Source organism: Lytechinus pictus, chromosome 11 (genome assembly GCF_037042905.1).
Source record: "Lytechinus pictus isolate F3 Inbred chromosome 11, Lp3.0, whole genome shotgun sequence".
NCBI lineage: Eukaryota > Metazoa > Echinodermata > Echinoidea > Temnopleuroida > Toxopneustidae > Lytechinus > Lytechinus pictus.
The window spans coordinates 25,912,432-25,934,043 of record NC_087255.1 but is presented as its reverse complement, the minus strand read 5'-3'; the positions used below and the strand labels follow the sequence as shown (position 1 = coordinate 25,934,043).

Sequence of the window (21,612 nt, the reverse complement as noted above, 5' to 3'; positions counted from 1 at the left end):
TCCTCGGAGAACTAATTAATAAATAAGAGCCCCTGAAACTCTCGGGGGGGGGGCTCTAGTCCCCCTGGATAAGTCCCCCGGCCTATGCTTTAAGTTTAGAGGAATGGTTCATTAAAATCATATTAGTTACTGATAATCACAATAATTCAGATAGTCAAAATTCTCTGTTTTTCTCGCTCGCTGCGCTCACTTGTGAAATCAATATTGTAAACAGTGATTTTCGAATCAAACATGTGGACCTGCATGGGTGCAAAATAGGGTCATATTTAGCAGTAGTTACCATCCTCAATTATCAGTACCTCTATTTTGTATGGCACTGATTCCCCAATCTTTGATCTATTTTTGCCAAAGTCATAATTGAGGTGGTTTTTTTTTTTCAACTTCGGAATTTGGATGTGAATTTTACCAATGAAATATGTTGCATTTAAAATGGTTTGTTTACGTTATTAAATGCAAATGAAATTAAATTCCTAAGACACTGTTAATATTTGTATAAAATTATTTGTTTTATTTTCATAATTATTTTGGTCATAGTCATAGAGTATACTGTTTCTGTATATAAAAGCAGAACCCTCTTACATGGATGCGATTAAAATGATTAATTTGAATTTTAATTCAAATAAAAGAAAAAGAAACAAAGCACTCAAGATTGAAGAAATTGGCATATAATCATTAAAAGCATATAAAGACATGAAATGGGGAGTTTTGTTTGTTGCATCAGTTAAAAAAAAACTATGATAATTCTTGTGAAAATATATTAGAAGGAACATGGGAACATTAATTATGTCGTCTTATAAAGTGGATGTAAAGTGAATATAGACTAGAAATATCTATATGCATCCATGTACCTGGAATGATTATTCAATGAAAAGACTGAAATTAGAATATCAATTCATCTATTTACTCATATACATTTAAAAATCTTACTTTGTTATGCGATCGCGTCTGTCAGTCCAGAAATAGGAAAAAATAAATATTTGTCATACTGAGTATAAAATAATATTATATCATTCTTTAAAGCAAAAAAATCATTTTCAACCATGATCATAATGTCTTTTTTTCCAGAAAAAGGCATGTCATTTATTGATACAATGTCCAGAGCTTCCGTAACACAAAGAAATGGCCTATCAAGATCATCGTTGCATGCGCATTTTACTCAGTAGACTGAACAGGAACCAATCAGAATTGTTGTTCTTTCAAATTCGCGATTAATCGCTAACCTTTGTGTTATGGGCCCCAGATGATTATCAGAAGCTCAGCACCCCATTAAAATATCTCAAACTATAATGGGTACGCGAAAATACCACTATATATTCTCATATGATTGATAATACACCAATTAAAATCGTGAGCATACCGAAATAAAATCCGATGACAGTATAAAGCACACAGTAAAATAACAGTGCATGGCATTTGAATATTCACGTTGCAATGATTACAGAATCGCGAATAATGCATGCAAATGATTGAGTGGCAGTGTACTTTTTTATTTTACTTTTTTATTTCAGTTTTTGTAAAAACATAATGAAAGTACACATATTAGAGTAAAGCAAAAAAAAATAGTAGGCATGATTTATATTGATAAAATCACACATCCATGACATCATTGTTTTGCATCACTCTGATGTATGAAGATTGATAAAGGAACCGTGTAAAATAACTGTTAGAGTACAAATACATTTTATACATTAATATATGACATAATTCAGGAGAGCCTAGAATATGGTCACATTATTGACGTAAGCAAGGCAGTTTGGACATGATGTAAGAGTTACTAAAATGAGAATAAATCAACTAAAGTACCTCATGATGGAAAAAAATTCATTGAAAATTAATTTATCAATAAGTTGATTATGTTATTGTAATATAAATATTACATAATTAAAAATAATTAAAAAGACCCTAGAATATGGTCACATTATTGATGGGACGGGGAACATGAGAACATTAAAACAAAACGACTATTTATCCCAAAATGTTTCTCTATCATAAACATAGATAAATGAATGAATAAAATAAAATCACCAGAATCAATATAAATCTCCTTAATGCAACACGTAACCACTAAACAAGTAAAATTAGATGTAAAGATATATATACTTTGTTGTAATTAACGTATGATATATAATCTAAAAAAATTATCCGCTTTTCTAAGATAGTGTTCGTGATTAATTATTCAACCATTATATTTTTTTCATTTTTGCCTCATTGTGCCAATATCGAAGTGGACTTTGAAGTCAACGGCGAAGTCGAATTACAAGCGGGTATTTTCTCCGGTATTGATCCCTTCCTGGACGTCGATTGGGATCTTCTTTTCGTTGGCGTAACCATTGATCATAGCCTTGGTCATGTTTTCCTCGTCGATGCGATCGAAGTCAGGTTTGAGGAACTTGTAGATGATGCCACAACCAAATGAGTCGCCCTCTACGTTAACAGTGGTGCGACAACGGTCCCTGGAAAGGACGGTCACAAAGGTATATGGGTCATGGTTAGATGATCATGATTTTGACTTGATTACGTCACATAATAATACAAATACGAGAGAGTGAAATGAAATGAATAACGAATACACGTAGTCGCAATTGAGAACTGGTGAGGAAAACATATTGCTGTGACTATCTTTGTGATTTTTTTTTGGGGGGTCATAAGATTGCAATTCAAACAATAATTTGTTTTTAGTCACCGTGTCTCCATCCATACCGAAAATGTTGTTACATATTACCCACTACGATATTAAAGAAATAAAAGGCTGGTAAAGAAACTTAAAGAATGGGCACAATATATTGTCGCACAATTTGTTGTTGATGCACAATATGTTGCACAATTATTCGTTGCCATGAAAGTGATGTCACCAATAATCCCGAGATGCGAAAAATGCTACCTCTTGAGTTCGTGACGTAACCTCTCACAAAAAATAAATCTCTCACGCTTTTATTGCTTTTCATATATGTATCTCCTAGGGTAGTGTTTACTAAATGGAATGTTTTCAAAATGACGTCACTTACAAGAACCAATCAATGACAATGATATGAGTGATATCATCGGCTGGCAGACCTAAGGAATTGAGGACGATCACCAAAGTCACAAGGCCAGACTGCGGGACACCGGCCGCTCCAACGCTAGCAAGAGTGGCTGTGATACTGGGAGGAATAGATAAATTCAATCCGTTAAAATAGTATTTCTGAGGAAAATATTCTTTACTTTTTCATTTTCTTTTCATTTTTTTTTTGGGGGGGTGGCTAGTCAGAAGATTTTTACAACAAAGTGCTTCTGAGAATTATATGGGGTTGTCAAATCACTCCACAAAAAACAATCGGTCAACTTTGTGTACCCCGAACTTTAAAATCTTTCAATCAGACTCCATGCTCATACCTGACGACGATGACGTCGGCGACGCTTAGGTCGTAGTCATTGATCTGCGCAATGAAGATTGCTGCCACTGCCTCGTAAAGGGCTGTTCCATCCATGTTAATGGTCGCACCAATAGGGAGTATAAAACGAGTGACTCGTTTATCAATCTTATTATTATTCTCAAGACTTGTGATGGTCACGGGGAGAGTGGCAGAGCTGAGGATGAAAAGCAGAGAAAGATTTTAAACCATTTTTTTACGGTAATTGTGTGATCTTTTTTTTGCTTGTAATCATAAACGTCAATTAAACATACGAATAAAAAGGGATAATACATGAGAATTGTGATTTGATACTAGACCATTACATGTATAGGCCTATTTGCTTTTATGTTTCCACCAGAAGCAAAAGTCATATGAACTAGAAAAGCGTGTACAGACAGAATGATATATCGGTAGGAAGGTAGGTCGGTCGGTAGGTAGGTAGATATATAGATAGACAGACAGACAAACAGAGAGATAGACAGATATATATATAGATAGATAGATAGATAGATAGATAGATAGATAGATAGATAGATAGATAGATAGATAGATAGATAGATAGAAGATAGATAATATGATAAAGATAGAGTATTCATAAAACGTAGTGCAGTGTCAATTTACAAAGTAAGTCTATTATTAAAGACAGAAGAAAAACCGCAACAGCATTTCGTCCTGAATACAGTGCGGACATTTCGTCCGTTCGATCTTAATCAGGATGAAATATATAAAAGATGATACAGCGTGTTATACTGCTGTTCTGTTTCTTCAGTTTTTGACAAAGGCTTAATAGGCACCCGTCGTCATGTGAAAAGGACATTTTAGCAATCGCTTCGCAGAGGCTTTCTATAACGCAGAGAATCTTTTGTCAACAGCCCTTCATAACAAAGCAGTCTTTGTCGAAAATTGGTGAATCAAAACAGCAGTGTCGTGATGGACTCTGGATAAACGACATATTTGCAATATTTTTGTCCGGTTTGAATATAAAGACGATGTGCTCTCCCGGTACACCCACTTTCGACAATGACCTCCAATCTGTCCATTGTGATTTGACGGGCATTTGCAAGAGTTAATGAACTTTGCAGAAAGCGTCCGCGAAGTGGATGCTAAAATACGCAAATCGATTTGCTGAGAGGAAACTTCCCAATGACTTCATGCACTGTCGTCGAATGCTCCATTCTCCGCTGAGTGACAAGTACAAAAATCATCGAAAGAAAACCTTGGTAGGATATCATCTTACCTCGATGCAGTGGCAAAGGCCGTTACCATGGCAGGGGCCACGCCCTTCAGGAAGGCGAAAGGGTTAGACCGGGTGAAGATGAGGAAGAGGAGCGGTAGGATGATGAACCCGTGGATGAAGAGACCCAGCATGACTGTGGCTGAGTACAACCCAATCTGTTGGAAGACCAGAGCCCAGTCATCCATGCCGAGGATCTTACCCAAGATCAGAAAGAACACACCGATGGGGGATAGCCTGTCGAAAGGAGGAACAAAAAAGGATGATCATTGAACCTGTCGGTGTTATTTTTATTTTGTTATTTTCACTATTTTTCTTAAAAGTTCAACATAATAAATCAGGGTCCAATGCAATACAGATTATAAAGGTACACACTGAGAAGCTCGGTCGCTTTGCTCACCCTCTTACATATGTTTTCGAACATTTTCTCTCCCCCCCCCCCATATAGAGATAAATTTCTGCGTTGGTTTGCTCAGTTTCTGCGTTGGTTTGCTCACGGACCTACTAGCCGGGCTAGCAGGTCCATGGTTTGCTGTACGTACTCCGTTCAGAATCACATTTTCTCTCCCCCCCCCCCCATATAGAGATAAATTTCTGCGTTGGTTTGCTCAGTTTCTGCGTTGGTTTGCTCACGGACCTACTAGCCGGGCTAGTAGGTCCATGGTTTGCTGTACGTACTCCGTTCAGAATCACATTTTCTCTCCCCCCCCCCCCCCCCCATATAGAGATAAATTTCTGCGTTGGTTTGCTCACGGACCTACTAGCCGGGCTAGTAGGTCCATGGTTTGCTGTACGTACTCCGTTCAGAATCACATTTTCTCTCCCCCCCCCCCATATAGAGATAAATTTCTGCGTTGGTTTGATCAGTTTCTGCGTTGGTTTGCTCACGGACCTACTAGCCGGGCTAGTAGGTCCATGGTTTGCTGTACGTACTCCGTTCAGAATCACACTAGTAATACGCTTTTCAAGTAGATTGAACTTCAAAAGGAAGATAAACGGGATACAACATTATGGCTTCTCTAAATTAACTTTGGTAATCATCATCTATCTAATCTATGGTGAAAGCATAAGATTTATCTCTCGTCTAAATCAAATATCCGGGGAGCGTTTCATGAAAGGACATGTCAGACGATTTATCCGACAAGTAGGCCTACTGTTTTATCCGTCGTGTAACAGTATACCTCCCAGCCAATAAAAATCAAGGAAAGTTGTCAGACCTGACAACTTGTCGGACGAAAATGTTGATGAAAAGCTCTCCAGGGCCCTGTCTTACAAAGAGTTACGATTGATCCGATCAATCGTAACTATGGACGGCCAGCCACGTCAACATGTATTATGCATATTTATTCAAAATATTTTCTAGCTATGATGTATATTCATGCATTCATTGTTTTCTTGAGAATTCACTGCGCTTCTCTTTGCATACAGAGGACATTGGGCAAGTTTTTCGTAGAAAAAAAATATGGCACTGATGGATTTCCATAGAGTTATGATTGATCGGATCAATCGTAACTCTTTGTAAGATGGGGCCCTGATCTTCTTTCTCTGAAAGAAATACAAGAAATTGTCCTCACCTTCTGTTTAGGAAATGAACCCGAAACATAGTTATGGTTGTTTATAGCGCGCTAAAGCTAAATATACATTATCTAACCGGTCATCGGATTCAAACAGTCCTTCCTAAACACAATATTTGACATCCTCCACTCTGACTGAGGGGTATTACAGCCTGTCGCCTTGACTTGTTAGGCACCCACAAAGCTACAATGATCTTCACATTCTACTGAGTACAACTTGGGTTGAGACTGAATAAGTGTACATTACCACCTTGCCAAAAGGATGGATCGAAGATTCAACACTTACCAGATGACGTAGCCGATGAGGACAATGACGCACTCCATGAGCGATTCGACGACATCCTTCAGGGGTTCCCCTTTCTCACCAAGGCGACCGAGGACGGCCCCGAAGATGCAGGAGAAGACGACCAGGCCGAGGATGTTGGACTTGAATTCGTATCCTCCTACCGATATTGTGTTGGTGATCATCGGGGTCTTCATGGTTGTCGAGTTCATCATCGTATTCATCATCGAGTCCGTCGCCATTGTGTCCGTGGTATTCATCATCGAGTTCATCATCGTGGCCGTACTCTGCATCATCGGCATCATTGTCGGTTCTACGTCCACTGGAACCTGTCGTGTCTTGTACTGAAATCATTGAAATCAACCATACAACCTACTATTCAGATGCGAACCCAAATTTCGTGGGAGGGGGAGGGCAATTTTAGGGGGCACGGAAAGGTGATACATTTTATTTGGGTTTTTATAAGCAGAAATTGGTTTCACTGCTAAAATAACCCGATTTCCACACTTACTTACAACTTGGGGCTTATGGCTCTCTTAAACAATTTCGTACTAAAAAGACTATATCTTAGGTAAACAAAACATAAATAAATAAAAGGTGGGGAACTTCTCATCAGAGTAGTAATAATTTAGGCTTATAAATTTTAGCAAAAAGGAGACACCCTTTGCCCCCCTCCCAGTTCACACCCGCGTTTGCTCAACATAATACCTCACGGACTGGAACAGTATCATGATACATGCCCGCTAATATTTTTACTTAAATCAATTTTGTTAATTAATTAATTAATCAATTAATTAATTAATTAATATTATCAATCAATTAATAGACTTACAGTCCTGAAGGTAGCCTCGATAATGTTCGGTGGAAACATCACTCTGTCGGAGAATGAAAAAGATGAAAGAAAATGCTAAAGTAGCAACTACAGATAGTGATAATCATAATTCTGGGTTGTGCAAGAATTTGGTTTGGGTCTGACCATTGGCTGAATATTTCATATTTTGCTATGAGCTTAAACTTTCTCTTTATTTAATCAACCCTTTTCGGAGTACGAAAACGAATAAAGTAATACATGGTAACAAAACCTGAATAAAAATATGAAATAAGATGTCAAAAACAACATATAAATATCTAAAATGCTATGGAAAAACTATGGAATCTTGCGAATCATAGAGTAATATGAGTTAAGTACATGAGAAAAGTGACTTTCGTAATAGATGATTATACAGTTATTATACTCTACTTTACCATAATAATGCGATAAACGTGGTAAGTTTGGACAAATCTTATGAATTATATCTGGTATCAATTCAACCTTTTCAATGTCTTGAAAAAATAAAGTCAAAGCAAGAAAATGTGAAGAAATTCTCAGGACACCGTTAAAAGGAATTTCAAAATCCCAGGATTTAATTGAAGAAAAGAATGATGGCGCGATCTTCTCTCATCTCCTATTCGTGTCATTCGAACTTTTCGCTGGAAGACGCGGACGGACCTTTACGACGGTAGTTGACTTTGGAAGAGACTTTTGGGTCCGTCGTAAAAGATTGTCCTACAATGCAAGTTGTGTGACATGAGAATTTATTTACCTTTCGCATCCACAACGGAAACATTCAATCTGCGGTTCGTGTGCAAAATACTATGGTAACAGCGACATATCCGATTTAGGACGAGTTTCCAGAGCAACGTTTGGTTCGTCCCAGCATGGACCTACTCCATGGTCCCAGAGCTCGAGATAGCCGCCTGGGGGCCACTTCCATTGACGAGTGGATACCAGGCGCGAACACGCGTAAAAAGAGATTTCTTTTTAAAGAGTGGGCACGTTCAATGGACTGTAATGATATATACCTACGCCTTAATTCAGTAAGTTTTTCCTCACTTAATATGTGCTCGATCTGTTTGAAAAACCATTTTACTTATCCATGTCATAATCTACCACGTAAGGCAAGCGTTCCTCATATCTCCAGCCGAGCTGCCGGAGTACAGCCCCGGGCTCAGGCGGGCATGCTGACCAGTCGTATGTACATGTACATGAAAGCACGGGATGGCATGAATGGTGTCGCATGAAAGAATTTTGCACACGAAACGCAGATCTAGGGCCTAGCTGTAACCCAAAGCTTAGCAATTTTTATAGAACAGTTTTCAACGATTGATTCCATTGACTATAATGTACTATCAATCGTAAAATCGAGTGTACGATTAATCTTGCGTTACTGGACCCTAATGTCCGCGTCCCGAGGTTAACAAAATTTGGCTAACTAGATTTCCAGCGTAGCATCCTTCTCCATTAGTCTGTTTCCTTATCTATTATTTTAAACCGAATAAGAAATCGAGTCATGAAAACAGTATAATAACCAGGGGGCCGTCTTACAAAAAGTTGCGATTGATCCAATCAATCGCAACTATGAAAAGCCAGCAAAGTCAACATCTAAAATGCATGTTTGTTTTGAAAAAATAGATATGAATGTGTATCCATAAATTCATTAATTTTTTACAACTTGATGTGTTCTCCTTGGTTTACAAAGGACATTGTGCAAATTTCCTGTAGAAAAAAATTATGACACTGATGGATTTCCATAGAATTACGATTGATTGGATCAATCGTAACTCTTTGTTAGACGGGGCCCAAAATACGTTATTGACCTCCTTGTATAAAAAAGTATCCAGCCGCTCTTTCTCACGGTAAAAAAATATCGTAATTTGAATGATGATTCCAGTGAAAATTAAGGCTAATGACGAATTATTAGCACGTGTGAAACCAAACTAGAACATGCATGATTAGAATAATGAACGCTTATCACAATCACGAATTTAAAATTCTACTCCGGGGGTGCATTCCAGTTAAGTTTCACACAAATTACGGTACAAATTTTGCGTGTGAAAGGCTTGACCTCCAAAACATCTTCTTCTTTTTTTTTATGGGGGGGGGGCGGAGCTTACATGACCTTTCAAGCACTTCCGTAGCTCATACAATTGTCATGCACTCATCGTAGTTTGTATTTGCGATGCAGCGCTTTGATTGACAAGTCGCCAAGGACACATGCCGCCTTCGCTCGGGAATGCGAATTCAAATCACAGTTTTCGAGTGAGCGTGTGAATTAAAGGTCCGATGATTCTAAAGACGAATTGCAATCATCATTACAATGATCATTGAAGATTCACGTGTGAAAAGGCCCCAGATTATATTGAATAAGTAGACCAAAAGCTTCAGTCTCTGTATTTTGGTTGTTCCGCTGAACTGCGTTGGCTCACTCACCAATACATAGACTGAAGAGCTTGGAGGCCCGTACGTACAGACAACGTATTTTAGCAGTTACGTTAGATCTAACAGCGGAAACCCGATTTTCCGATCGTTTTTATGTACATAAAATGTCACATTATGAAAATCCATATTTACGAAAAAAAAAAAAAAAATCAGAAATATCGTACCTTAGACCGCAGTTACCGCTAATTCCTTTCAAACGATGATCGAAACATCGTCATCTTCGATCCTTTCGTTGGTCAACGAAAGTTGCCATCTTGGATGACGTCATCATCCTTACAGACGTATTTACCAGTCGCTATATATCACGATTTGTGCCGCTGCTTTGCGCTTGTACATGTAGATGTGCGTGCGTTCGGAACTTGTCGCTCGCATTGATTGGCCAAGATATCGAAAATTTAATCGGAAAGCCTTGATAAAAGCACAACTCGTTGACGGCTGCCATATTTTCCTCTCCGGCAGAAAATTAAAAAATAAGGAATAACCCGGGGAATAACTCATCGGTAACGTATATTTTCGATATTTTATAGATTTTACATCGTATCAATAGAAAGATTAGAGTCTAAAGAAAATAGTGGGCCTTCGTTCAAGATAATATAATGTCATTTAGAATCTAAAAGAAATGAAAAATGTGGACAAAACCCACCCTCCGAATTGTCGAGCCAGATTACACATGCAGGCTCGCACTAACACACTACCGTCGGTAAATGGGGATTATAGTAAAATGTCAGAAATTGTTGAATAAATCCCCCAAAACGACGGTTATTCCTGTCTATTGAATAAGCAGCTATATAATTGGTGCCTCATGAATGATTTGTAATATTTAACAAACAACTCACGTATGCGGGGGTGGGTTAGTACACAAAATCGCACTACATGCAACGGTGTTTTCAAGATAAAAAAATGCCGTCCTTTATCTCTTCATGCAATGTATCATTTCAGGTTTAAAAAAATCACAAAAAGCATTAAAAATAAAAACAAACCAAGTCTGTCAGCTCTAGAAATATTTGTTACGGAAGATGACGGCAGCCCCGAATTCTATTGAATATTAACTATACATGTATTATTATGATTTTTTTTTATAATATGCATCAAGCTGTGAACAAATTCCTATTCATTCCGCTGCTCACCCTCCAGTACCAACGGGATGTAACTTTTCTTATACACAAAGCTACCAAAATTCATTGTTTGTGTAATAAATCATGCCAGTATTTGTTAATGTGTTTTTGTGTTCATCGTCTTATCGTCGCCGTTTGTTCATATAAAATTCTATTTTATAGGGAGTCCGAGGTGGGCTGGTTTATTTCATAATCACAATGAAAATATCACACAAAATGCAATGATAATTATAAATTAATTCGCTGTATCATTTCAGGTATTTAAAAATTGCATTGTAGAATACGAATATCAGACAGATCAAGTTTGTCGGCTTCGCTTCAGAAAAGTTGTTACGGAAGATGACAGCGCCCCCGACTTCTATTGGATACCTGGGGGCACTTACGTTGACCAGTGGATACCATGCGCGACCAAAAAAAAACACGCCTTACTTTTTGAAAAATGTCTTTTTCAAGATATGGCACGTTACGTACGTCACGTAATAGGGTGTCAAAAGCACTAAAATAATATCTAAAAAAGGGTTATCTATTTCGCTAGAAAAGCTACGTGTTTAGGGTCAAATTTGCGAGAATATAAAAAGACAAATGTTTTATAAAGGATGTTCTTCCTGTCCCAACAGTCAACACTACGTGTTTAGAGTCCGATTTGCGGCGAGGTGTGGGGGTGGGGCCGTACTAAACCCAATGATGTAGATGTAGGTAAAGGTAAAACCGACGTCCGTGACATATAACAATTAAAATATCGCTGTACTTGTTTAGGGGTTCAATTCAGGGAATGCTTGCAAAGAATATCGTTTTGTTTCCAATACTTGTTAAGGGTAGTGGGTTACACGCCAATACTTAAGGGGTGCATTTTCAGAATATGGAAAATACATGTTTAGGGTGCTTTTCGAGACCCCATGGTCGCGCATGGTATCCACTCGTCAATGGAAGTGGCCCCCCGGGGTTGGATATCGACTAAATATTCCCCACCTTTCGCTGTGCAACGCGGAAGGACTTTACGACGGTATATTATTTTGGAAGAGACTTTTGGGCCCGTCGTAAAACACTGTCCTGCAATGCAAGTTATGTGACATCATCGTTTTACGTTTCGCATCCGCAACGGATACATTCAATATGCGTTTCGTGTGCAAAATTCTGGTTGCTGCTATATGGCAACAACGATATATCCGATTTAGGACGAGCTTCTAGAGCTCGAGGGGCCGCACGGGGGGGGGGGCACTTCCATTGACGAGTGGATACCAGGCGCGACCATGTGTAGAAAGATATTTCTTTTTCAAGAGTGGGCACGTATTATATAACGTTATAAGGGTGTAAAAAACGATATTAAAAATACTGAAAAAAAGGGATATATTTTGTAAGGATAGCTACGTATTTTTGGTCAAATTTCCAATACTTGTTAAGGGTTGCATTTTCATAATCTGGAAAAGACTTGCTTCCCTTGTTTAGGTTGCTTTTCGAAACCCATGGTCACGTCTGGTATCCACTCGTCAATGGAAGTGGTCTCCCCGGGAATTTGAATCTAATCCCCCATTTCGGGGGAAAGTAAAAAATAATGCCCATTACATTGTGTGCTAGATTGCTTACCGTTTGTGTAGGAGGAGAGAGCAAAAGAAAAAAAATCCGCAAATTCGGATGGTTTTCAGACGGATAGGCCTATTGCATATGCTGTGTACCTACACTGTAAAAACGCTGTTTAAAATTTTAAGCACGTTGTTTAAGCCCGTCACTCTAACAACTTTTGTTTATTTTTTTTAAACAACTGCTTAAACTTTTTAAACAACTGTTTAAACTATTTAAACAACTTGATTTAAAAGTTTAAACAGTTGTTTTAAAAGTTTAAGCAGTTGTTTAAAAAAATTAAACAAAAGTTGTTAGATCCAATATCGATTCGATGGACTGTACTGATCTATATATCTAAGCCTTAATTCAGTAAGTTTTTCCTCACTCAATATGTACTCGATTTGTTTGAAAAACCCGTTTCTTATCCATGTTATAATCTACCATGTAGGCTTAATTATCGTTTCGCATCTCCAGCCAGCTGCCAGAGTAGAAGCCCACCGCAGGCTCAGGCGGGCATACACTGCTGACCAGTCGTACATGCATGAAAGCGGGATTTAACATCGCATCTTGAAAAGGCATGCATGGTGTCGCGAAAACTTTTTGTTTGCGAAAACTCCCTAAATTATACAAAATAATGCACGTAAGCGCGTGCATGCAGGGCTAAATGAACGAGTGCCAGAATAGCCAATTGCCACCTTTCGCAATCCTCACGGACGCTAAAATTAGGGTCCCCTAACACAAAAGTTGACGCTTAATCATACACTTGATTTTTAAGATTGATTGTACATTATAGTCAATAGAATCAAACGTAGAAAACTGCTCTACAATCAATGCTAAGATTTGTGTTACAGGGGGGTTACAGCGGCCCTATACAGATCTGCTTTTCGTGTGCAAAATTCTTTCCCGCGACACCCGCACCATACGTGCATGTTTTACGACTGATGGCTGGAGATATTCGAAATGCAGGACCTAAAATAGAATATGACATGGATAAGAAAGTGTTTTTTCAAACAAATCGAGTACATATTGAGTGAGGAAAAAGTTACTGAATTAAGGCTTAGATATAGATCCTTACAGTCCATCGAATCGATATTGCATTTAATGTGGATTATTGGTGGATGACTGGCAATTGATTACATGGGTCAGATCACCTCTCCAGCCGAACCCATTTCGGATGCGTTGATATGTACACAGCGTATGCAATACGTTTGAACATGGGGGGTTCTTTTGTTTCTTTTGTTTACTCCTTCTACACAAACGATACGCCTCTAGCACACGATGTAATGGGCATTATGTTTTACTTTCCCCAGAAATGGGGTTTAGATTCAAATTCCGGGAGGACCACTTCCATTGATGAGTGGATACCAGGCACGACCATGGGGTTTCGAAAAGTACCCTAAACAAGGGAAGCAAGTCTTTTCCAGATTATGAAAATGCATCTTTTAACAATTATTTGGCTTGTGAAACCCTACAAGTATTAGAAATATATCCCTTTTTTTAGTATTTTAATCATCGTTTTTGACACCTTTATAACGTTACATAGGCCTATACGTAACGTACTTACCCACTCTTTCCCTTTTTACGCGTGGTTGCGCCTGGTATCCACTCTTCAATGGAAGTGGGCCCCCCGGGCGGCCTCTCGAACTCTGGGAGGAACCAAATGTGGATTTGGAAAGTCGTCCTAAATCAGATATATCGCTGTTACCATAGTAGCAACCAGAATTTTGCACACGAAACGCAAATTGAATGTTCCCGTTCCAGATGCGAAACGAAAAAAAATTCTCATGTCACACAATTTGCATTGCAAGACAGAGTTTAAAGACCATGACGACGGGCCCAAAAGTCTCTTCCAAAATCAACTAACGTCGTAAATAAGCGTTCGCGTTCTTCCAACGAAAGGTCGGGAATAGATATATCGCAGCGGTATTTCAAGTCGGAGAGTCGAGCACAGAGTTCATTATTTAGGTCCTCTATGCACAATAATGCGAGCATTGTATGTTTTATACACCCCTCCCCCATTTACTGAGTTCCCCCGGATGCTATATTTGATCTAAATTCTAGATCTAGAATTAAGTGCAGACCTCGCTCTATCCTGCACTCTGACGTCAAAGTGTTGGATAGTGCATTTGGTATGACGTCAGAGTGGAGGATAGTACATTTGGTATATGTTGTCAGAGTGCAGGATAGTGCATTTTGGATGCTATAGTGCAGTTCGCTGAATATCATGTGATCCGATTTGGACCAATCACATTACAGAACATTCTTGGGAGTTGTGTAATATGATTTAAATGATATGCATCGATCCGCGAACAATATTTACAATTAATATTCATTCAGTTTCCCAACCTCCGACGGCATTAGATAAAGTTACGTTTGCTGGCTTAAGAATTCATGCGAATTTCTGTAAATCTGTTTCTCGTTTTTCTTTCGCCCCCCTTCCGTTTATTCAAATATCATTCATTTATATAGGGACCGGGGATAAATTATAGGCCTTCATCCTACAGTATACGTGTTAATGGCTGAGAACTTTTCTTTCCAATTTAATTCATGCACACAATAGGAAATAGCATATATCTACTCTTGTACGACTACCTCTCTCTTCAAAGCCCCCCCCTGCCCCTTCTGCTTTCTCGCAGCACAGACCTTCCCCTATGAATATATATTTAATAACGATGCCTCTTGCAAATAAGCAAAAAGTGACACTGCAAAAAAAAGATAATAAAGTCATTGAAAATCATTTTAGGGAAAAAATGAAAATATTTCAAAATCGAATATTGACTAGAATTAATCCGTAAAAATTTGAAATACATCTAGCTGCCAAAATTATTTGCCCCAACCATTCTGACATTCAACAAAACTCATAATATGACAAATTATAAAATACCATGGAAGCATGGGCAAGTGAACAACTCCACAACAAGCGGAGCGCTTCTGACAGTATGACCTGAGTGCATTCTGGGATTCAATATAGCAGCAGTGAAAACTTTCAAAAAGAAGAATATGTAAAAAAAAACATTCACTTGATAATCAAATACAAAATAATTTGCCGATACTTGATAACATGGCCATGGAAAGCGGTTGTGCTGGAGGTGCTGAAGCCCCCCCCCCCCTGCGTGTATTATTTTCCTAGACAGCAACCCCATGTATTCTAGAAGATGTGGAAAAAGTTGAAAAATGTAACGAAAATGACCTTAATTTTGTTTTTGTTGTCTTTTGCTTTTCAATTTTCTCGGGACCAATTTAACATTAGCGGTGAAAACCTTTATTTCCCCCCCCCCTTTTTTTAAATTTCATTTTCTATTTTTTTATTCGAATTTCTCGGGACCCGTTTGACTTCCATTATGTACTGAAAGCCCTTTTTTGCCTTTTCAGATTGTTCGGGATAATTTTGACTTCCATTTTGTAGTGAAAACCCTTTTTTCTTTTTCTATTTTTTTTTGCTTTTGAAATTCACATCAGCACCCCACTTAAAAAATTGTTCCCAGGGTCCTGCTTTATAATGATTCAGAATATGGATTTGTATTTTCAAAAAAAAAAAAAAAATCATAATCACATGTTTGGTAAAGGTTTAAATGTAGTTACCCCAACATGGCAAAAGTTTATTGATCCTAAATGACCTTTGACCATAATCAAGCAAGATGATTAAGGGCGGGAAACTTATGAAATAAGAAAATGCAGAGGTGTACTGTAGTTATAGTATAGTTATAAATGGTAAATAATAGAAATGCAACCTAGAGATATCCTTTTCCTCTCGCGGAATGGATAAAAGTACTTCCTTGTACCATAGTACCATTAATCTTTTTTTTTCTAGCAGACTGAACATAACACAGAGAAGAAGCGTCACTTACTGTACTAATACAGTTCAAATTCTATTGGGCATGCATTGAACTGTATTCAATTTGTGTTACAAGTACATCTCACATATTCCCATGTATCTGTTTTGTACTCTCCCACACACGGCATTATGATTATGAATAATCACGCACCCTCCTTCCTTCACACACATACACACCTGCGCATCCACCCTCGCGCGAGAGCGCACACACACACACACACACACACATCTGATAAAACATAAAAACATGAAGTAATACTACTTCAAGGGGCACAAATTGCCCACCCCTTTGACGTCTTCCATTAAAAGAAAAGTACACATTATTTGGATTTACAACAAGCACAAACAAGCATTGAACTTCAACTTTAAAATAATTCTCAATCATGCAAACTTTCGAATCATTCAGTTTGTTCTCCCACCCCCCCCCCCTCCCCTCTCTCTCTCTCTACGCCCCTTATATACAGATGATGCAAAATATTGCATTTGAACTTGCATTGCACGATTTTTATGTTTTTATGGCTGAATGAATAATAAGAATAACACATTTGTTCATAATTCACAAATTTCAACTTTTATGTTATTCATCACTTGAGGGCATCGTCTGGGGCGGTAATTTATTACTCTCATTGGAGTAGTGGGTGCATCCGATGCAATGTCAAATTTGTATAAATGCAATCAACTTTTTATATATAGTTCTCTTAAGAAAGATAGACCATATAGACCTGCATGATTGTATCAATCTACCCCCCCCCCTCCCCAAAAAATAGAAATAATAAAAGCTGAGACCCTTCGACTTCGCTTGCTGAGGGGGGGGGGGTGAAGGATCCCATACCAGGGATACTGGAAAAGGCCTAAAACACTTTTGGATGTAGGGGAAAATGAGCGCCCATAAGATTTTGATGAGAGCAGATTTTAAGAGATATGATAGCGCATGCAGGAGGTTAATAGGCAATTCTAATCAAGTAAAAAATGCTTATCAAAATGTAAGAACCACTGATACCATTGTAATGCAGTAATATTGTATTTCAATAACCCGATGGGAGAGCTTGGAAGCCAATTGTTGCTGATTGTTCATACCCCAATTATTATGCGTCAATACCAATCATTTATTGTTTTGTTATGAAACCCGAATTCTCTTTTTTGTGGAAAAGGGAAGATTATAGATGATGGTATCAATTCTTTATTCATGAAAAAGAAGGCAAATAAAGTTATAATATAAACGGTTTCTCAGGCTATACTCAGACCCCTAACCGGGGTAACAAGCAAGTTACCCCCCCCCCTTGCCCCCGCGGCTGTGACCGTGGCTGATGCATACCGCCAAAGCATTCCACGCTCTATTCAAAATGTTTTGTGACTTTTTTGGCTCTATTTTCACATAACGGTTAGTTTCGGTCATGTTCGCTCATTTGGTTCACGTAGCATACGATGCAGCCTGCTAGTTTATACTACATAATTATACGCAGACCCTATTACAAATCAAAATGGATTCCGGACTCGATATTACTAAATATTTGCCCCCTCAAACTATAGCTTTATTATAAATATCAGTAGACAAAGCTGTATATAGTACAAGAACATTGTTATTTTGAACATTAAATGTGTTAATTAATTTTGTTTGGATTGTATTAATTGTTCCAAATGAAAAGTGTCTAGGAACGGAAACTATCATATGTTAGTCACGTGACGTTGTACACAGAAATATGCCATGTTCTGCCTGCTCGATCTCAAATTTTGGGAGAAAAATGAGATGTAACCATTATACCAGTAATAAAGTATTGTACATCAACATGTAGGTAATCTATTTAGCATTGAGATGACAATCAATCTCGACCTTTTTTACCTTTATGGATATTTCAGTGGGAAAACAAAGATGCCAGTGTCTCGAAAATATGGGTGGTTTCGGACCGTTTGCCATAAAAAGAGTTGTGAACATGGACAATTTCAAATGAACAGCAAGACGTAAAATAGTTAATTAATTGTAATAATATTACATCAAATTAATGGAATTGGATACAAATTTTACACTTTTATCAATCTGGTGTGAGAAAATTAATAGTTATAAAGATATACCCGGATTTTTGCAATATTACGCTCGTAAAAACGAATGTTTTGAAACTGTGTGTGTGTGGTGTTATATATGAGTAGAATTGTAAGAGCAATTACATTCATGTATTCAGTTATTTCCTCTTTAAGGATATTTATAATAATAATAATAATATACAGTTCTTGTATAGCGCATATCACAATTATTACAGTTTATTGATGGCCTGCAAATAATTACACAGAAGATAAATGTTGTATTCCAGTTGGAAATAAACTATGCTCTGACATAAAGTCTGGTGTGAAACTCTAAGTTCTGATCTGATGTGATGATCTCCTTGAAGAAACTGCCAGCCTATATATACAAATTTCCACTATTCTGGAAGCTTCTAGTATTGTCTTTAAAAAGAACATTATCCTTCTTTCTAGAATAGTCCACTACTAGAAACCTCTTGAATGACCTCAGTGAAATTAATAATATAGCTAATCCTTTTGTCCTTTTCACTGCCACTAGCAGTCTATTGTCTATCTTAGTACATTCCAGAAATAATAAAGATTATTCAGCCTATTAAATAGCATGCCTAACAAAGCTTAACTGAGACATTCTGGAATATCCTTAATCATTATGCGCTATGAATATCCTTAAAGAGGAAATAACTGAATAAATGAGTGTAATTGCTTTTACAATTCTACTTATATATAACAGTGGACTTTCGGACACTCAAATACACGCGACTAACCATTATGTTCTTAAAAAGAGAAAAAATATGGTAATATGTAATTCCTTATTATTTTCCGTTGTCAGCAATTGTGATCTCTGATGTTTCTGACTTTCGCCTTTGGAAAACAGAGGGTTATGAATTCGAACCTCAGCCATGTCGTAATTCAGCAAGAAAATGATCCATATTGTGTTGCATCAACCTAGGTGAGGTGAAATTATTGCAATCAACTTTTTATAGCTCTCACGAAAGACTTCAATTTAATTACGATTTTCTTGCCAAGACGCGATCTCAACCCCTCGCCCATTGATGCACTATTAAATAGGCAACTAGATTTTCATGGTGGCCCTGAAGGGACATCGCAAATAGACCAAATCACGAATATTGACGACGAAATTCACGACATCGTGATTTTTTTCGCCAATTTCGTCGTGATTGTGTTTTGCTTGCTTGGGCGGTCCTCGTACAAGCGCCAGAAGACGACTATGATTTCGAGTCGAACACGTGCATGTTCGCATGGGCTTGGCACTGAATTGAATATCGATCTAGCTTACCGGTAGTCTTCAACGACTTATTTAGAATTAGCTAGTCTAGGCGATGGCAGCCTTAGATCTGACAAATCTACATACTTTGTACAAAGGGGTCATAATGATAACTTTAAACCTACGGCCATTTTCACAGAGAGCATGGTTAAAAGTCTCGACAAGAGTTCCATCTACACGTACCGCCCAAGCAAGCAAAACAAATTCACGACGAAATTGCCCACGAAATTGGCGACATCGTGAATATCGTCGCGAATTTCACGATGTCCTGAATTTCGTCGTCAATATTTGCGATTTGGTCTACTTGCGATGTCCTTTCAGGGCCATCAAAGATTTTGGCGCATGAGAACTTCTATCATTGTTAATCTCCGTTGTTCTTCCGAATTAATTCATGCAGGAAGAGCGACTGATTCGCTTTTTCGAAAACTTCTGTAAATATAATGCAGATCAGATTACAGATAAAAGCATGGAATTACAATTTACCTGATGAGATCGAGGAAAGCGTCGACCGTATTCACCTTCTCGACTTTTCCCGTGGTACCGATGTCGTCCTTGCTGTGACGAGCCCCTGGACGGATGGTCATCACGAGGATGATCCCGAGGACGACTGCGATGAAGGTGGTCGTGAAGTAGTATAGGACAGCTCGGAGACCCAGCTTGCCAGAGGCTTGTCTGTTGATCGACGCCATACCGGCGATGAGACTTGAAACGACCAGGGGGATGATCATGACCTAACACAGAGCGGGAATGAATGAGGAAGAGGAGTGTGGTGGTGATGATGATGATGAGGAGGAGAAGGAGGAGGATGATGATGATGATGACGATGATGAGGTTTATGACGTTAATAATGATGGAACAAAATAATAATGACAATTTATTAATAGTGATAAATATCACTGAGGGTGCCAAAAAATAAAAGGGGAGAGGGGGCAAGACGATCTAAGGATGACGTCATTTTTTCACTCATAATTTTTTTATGTAAAGACTCAATTTCTCTTTTATGCTTTTCCGTTTGTCTTTCTTCGTCCTTTTTCCCCTTTTTACTCCTCTTTTCTCACTTCTCTAATAATTACAGGGGCAGTCGCCCCCCGTGATAATAAAATTGATAACAATGATAACAGTAATGATGAAAGTTGCTTCTTATAAAGGAAATCGTTCACCAGCAGAGGTTTGTGGTATGACGCCTCGTCGACTCATCTACCCATCCCCATGTTTCTTTTTCTTTTCTCATTTTATTTTGTTTGGTTGTTGTTGTTGTTTTTTACTCACTCTTTCTTTCATCCCGGAATAGCTTTGAAGCTTCAAGGTACCACCCCTTCTCTCTCTCTCTCTCTCCCTTTCTTTAATAGTCATTCCATACCTTGAGCATATTGAGAAAGATTGTTCCTGGAAAGCTGATATATTTGATCTCGTCCGAAGTGAAATCGCGATCAGATCCAAGCTTGATCCCAAAACCAACACAGCATCCAAGAACGAGTGACAAGATCATGAGAATAAGGAGCAGGTTCTTGAAGAGAAACTCGGTTAATTTCTGACATGATGTTTCCATTTCCGAACGCTGTGTCAGGGAATCTCCTTCACCATTTCTTCCCAGTTCTGTATCAGCCATGTTTGATTACTTATAGTGACTACAAGTTCTCAAATTAAAGTCTCAGACAACTGATCACTTAAAAGCTGTGTGAGACAAATTGACAGTAAAATTCGTTTGGATTCGCAATCTTTTTAGGTCTTTCTTCGATCAATAATAGCTGGCTTCTACGGAAGTTTGAATGCTTTGCCAGGTTGGAGAATGCTAGAACTGATATTTTTTCCTTCTGTGGGAGCGCAATAGATCAATAGCTTGTTCAAAGCTAAACCGTTCAGGACGGAGTTTTATTTAATGAATATTCCTTCAATGGCCTGGTAAGATTGATGCGCCGTGCATCGAAACGACGCCCCATTTCAAAAGAATAAGTTTGTGCTCACAGATTCAACTTTATTCATTCTACTCTTATTATGTGCATTCTATTCTTGGAAACATAAAGTATAACATAATATCACGCTTTGATGTCCTGCTTTT

At 38.2% G+C, this 21,612-nt stretch overlaps 1 protein-coding gene across 1 annotated transcript; it reads right to left on the bottom strand.

Annotated features, from left to right (window-relative positions):
* Window positions 1-483: 483 nt before the first annotated feature.
* LOC129272037 (excitatory amino acid transporter 3-like) lies at window positions 484-21,438 on the bottom strand. The gene is made up of 8 exons (XM_054909276.2): window positions 20,914-21,438; window positions 20,037-20,284; window positions 7,316-7,358; window positions 6,487-6,827; window positions 4,630-4,863; window positions 3,373-3,567; window positions 3,006-3,140; window positions 484-2,453 (listed from the first exon to the last, which is right to left on the bottom strand). Exons 1-8 carry the CDS (start codon window positions 21,160-21,162, stop codon window positions 2,255-2,257), a joined length of 1,644 nt encoding a protein of 547 aa, XP_054765251.2. The 5' UTR covers window positions 21,163-21,438; the 3' UTR covers window positions 484-2,254.
* Between the last annotated feature and the right edge of the window lie 174 nt (window positions 21,439-21,612).

Excerpts from the sequence above, each read along its gene's own strand:
- LOC129272037 (XM_054909276.2), bottom strand. The coding sequence starts at position 21,162 with ATGGCTGATACAGAACTGGGAAGAAATGGTGAAGGAGATTCCCTGACA. Across the intron at positions 20,285-20,913 it reads TCTTTCTCAATATGCTCAAG|GTCATGATCATCCCCCTGGT; the intron begins GTATGGAATGAC and ends GCTCTGTGTTAG. Across the intron at positions 7,359-20,036 it reads GCTTTCCTCGATCTCATCAG|AGTGATGTTTCCACCGAACA; the intron begins GTAAATTGTAAT and ends ATTCTCCGACAG.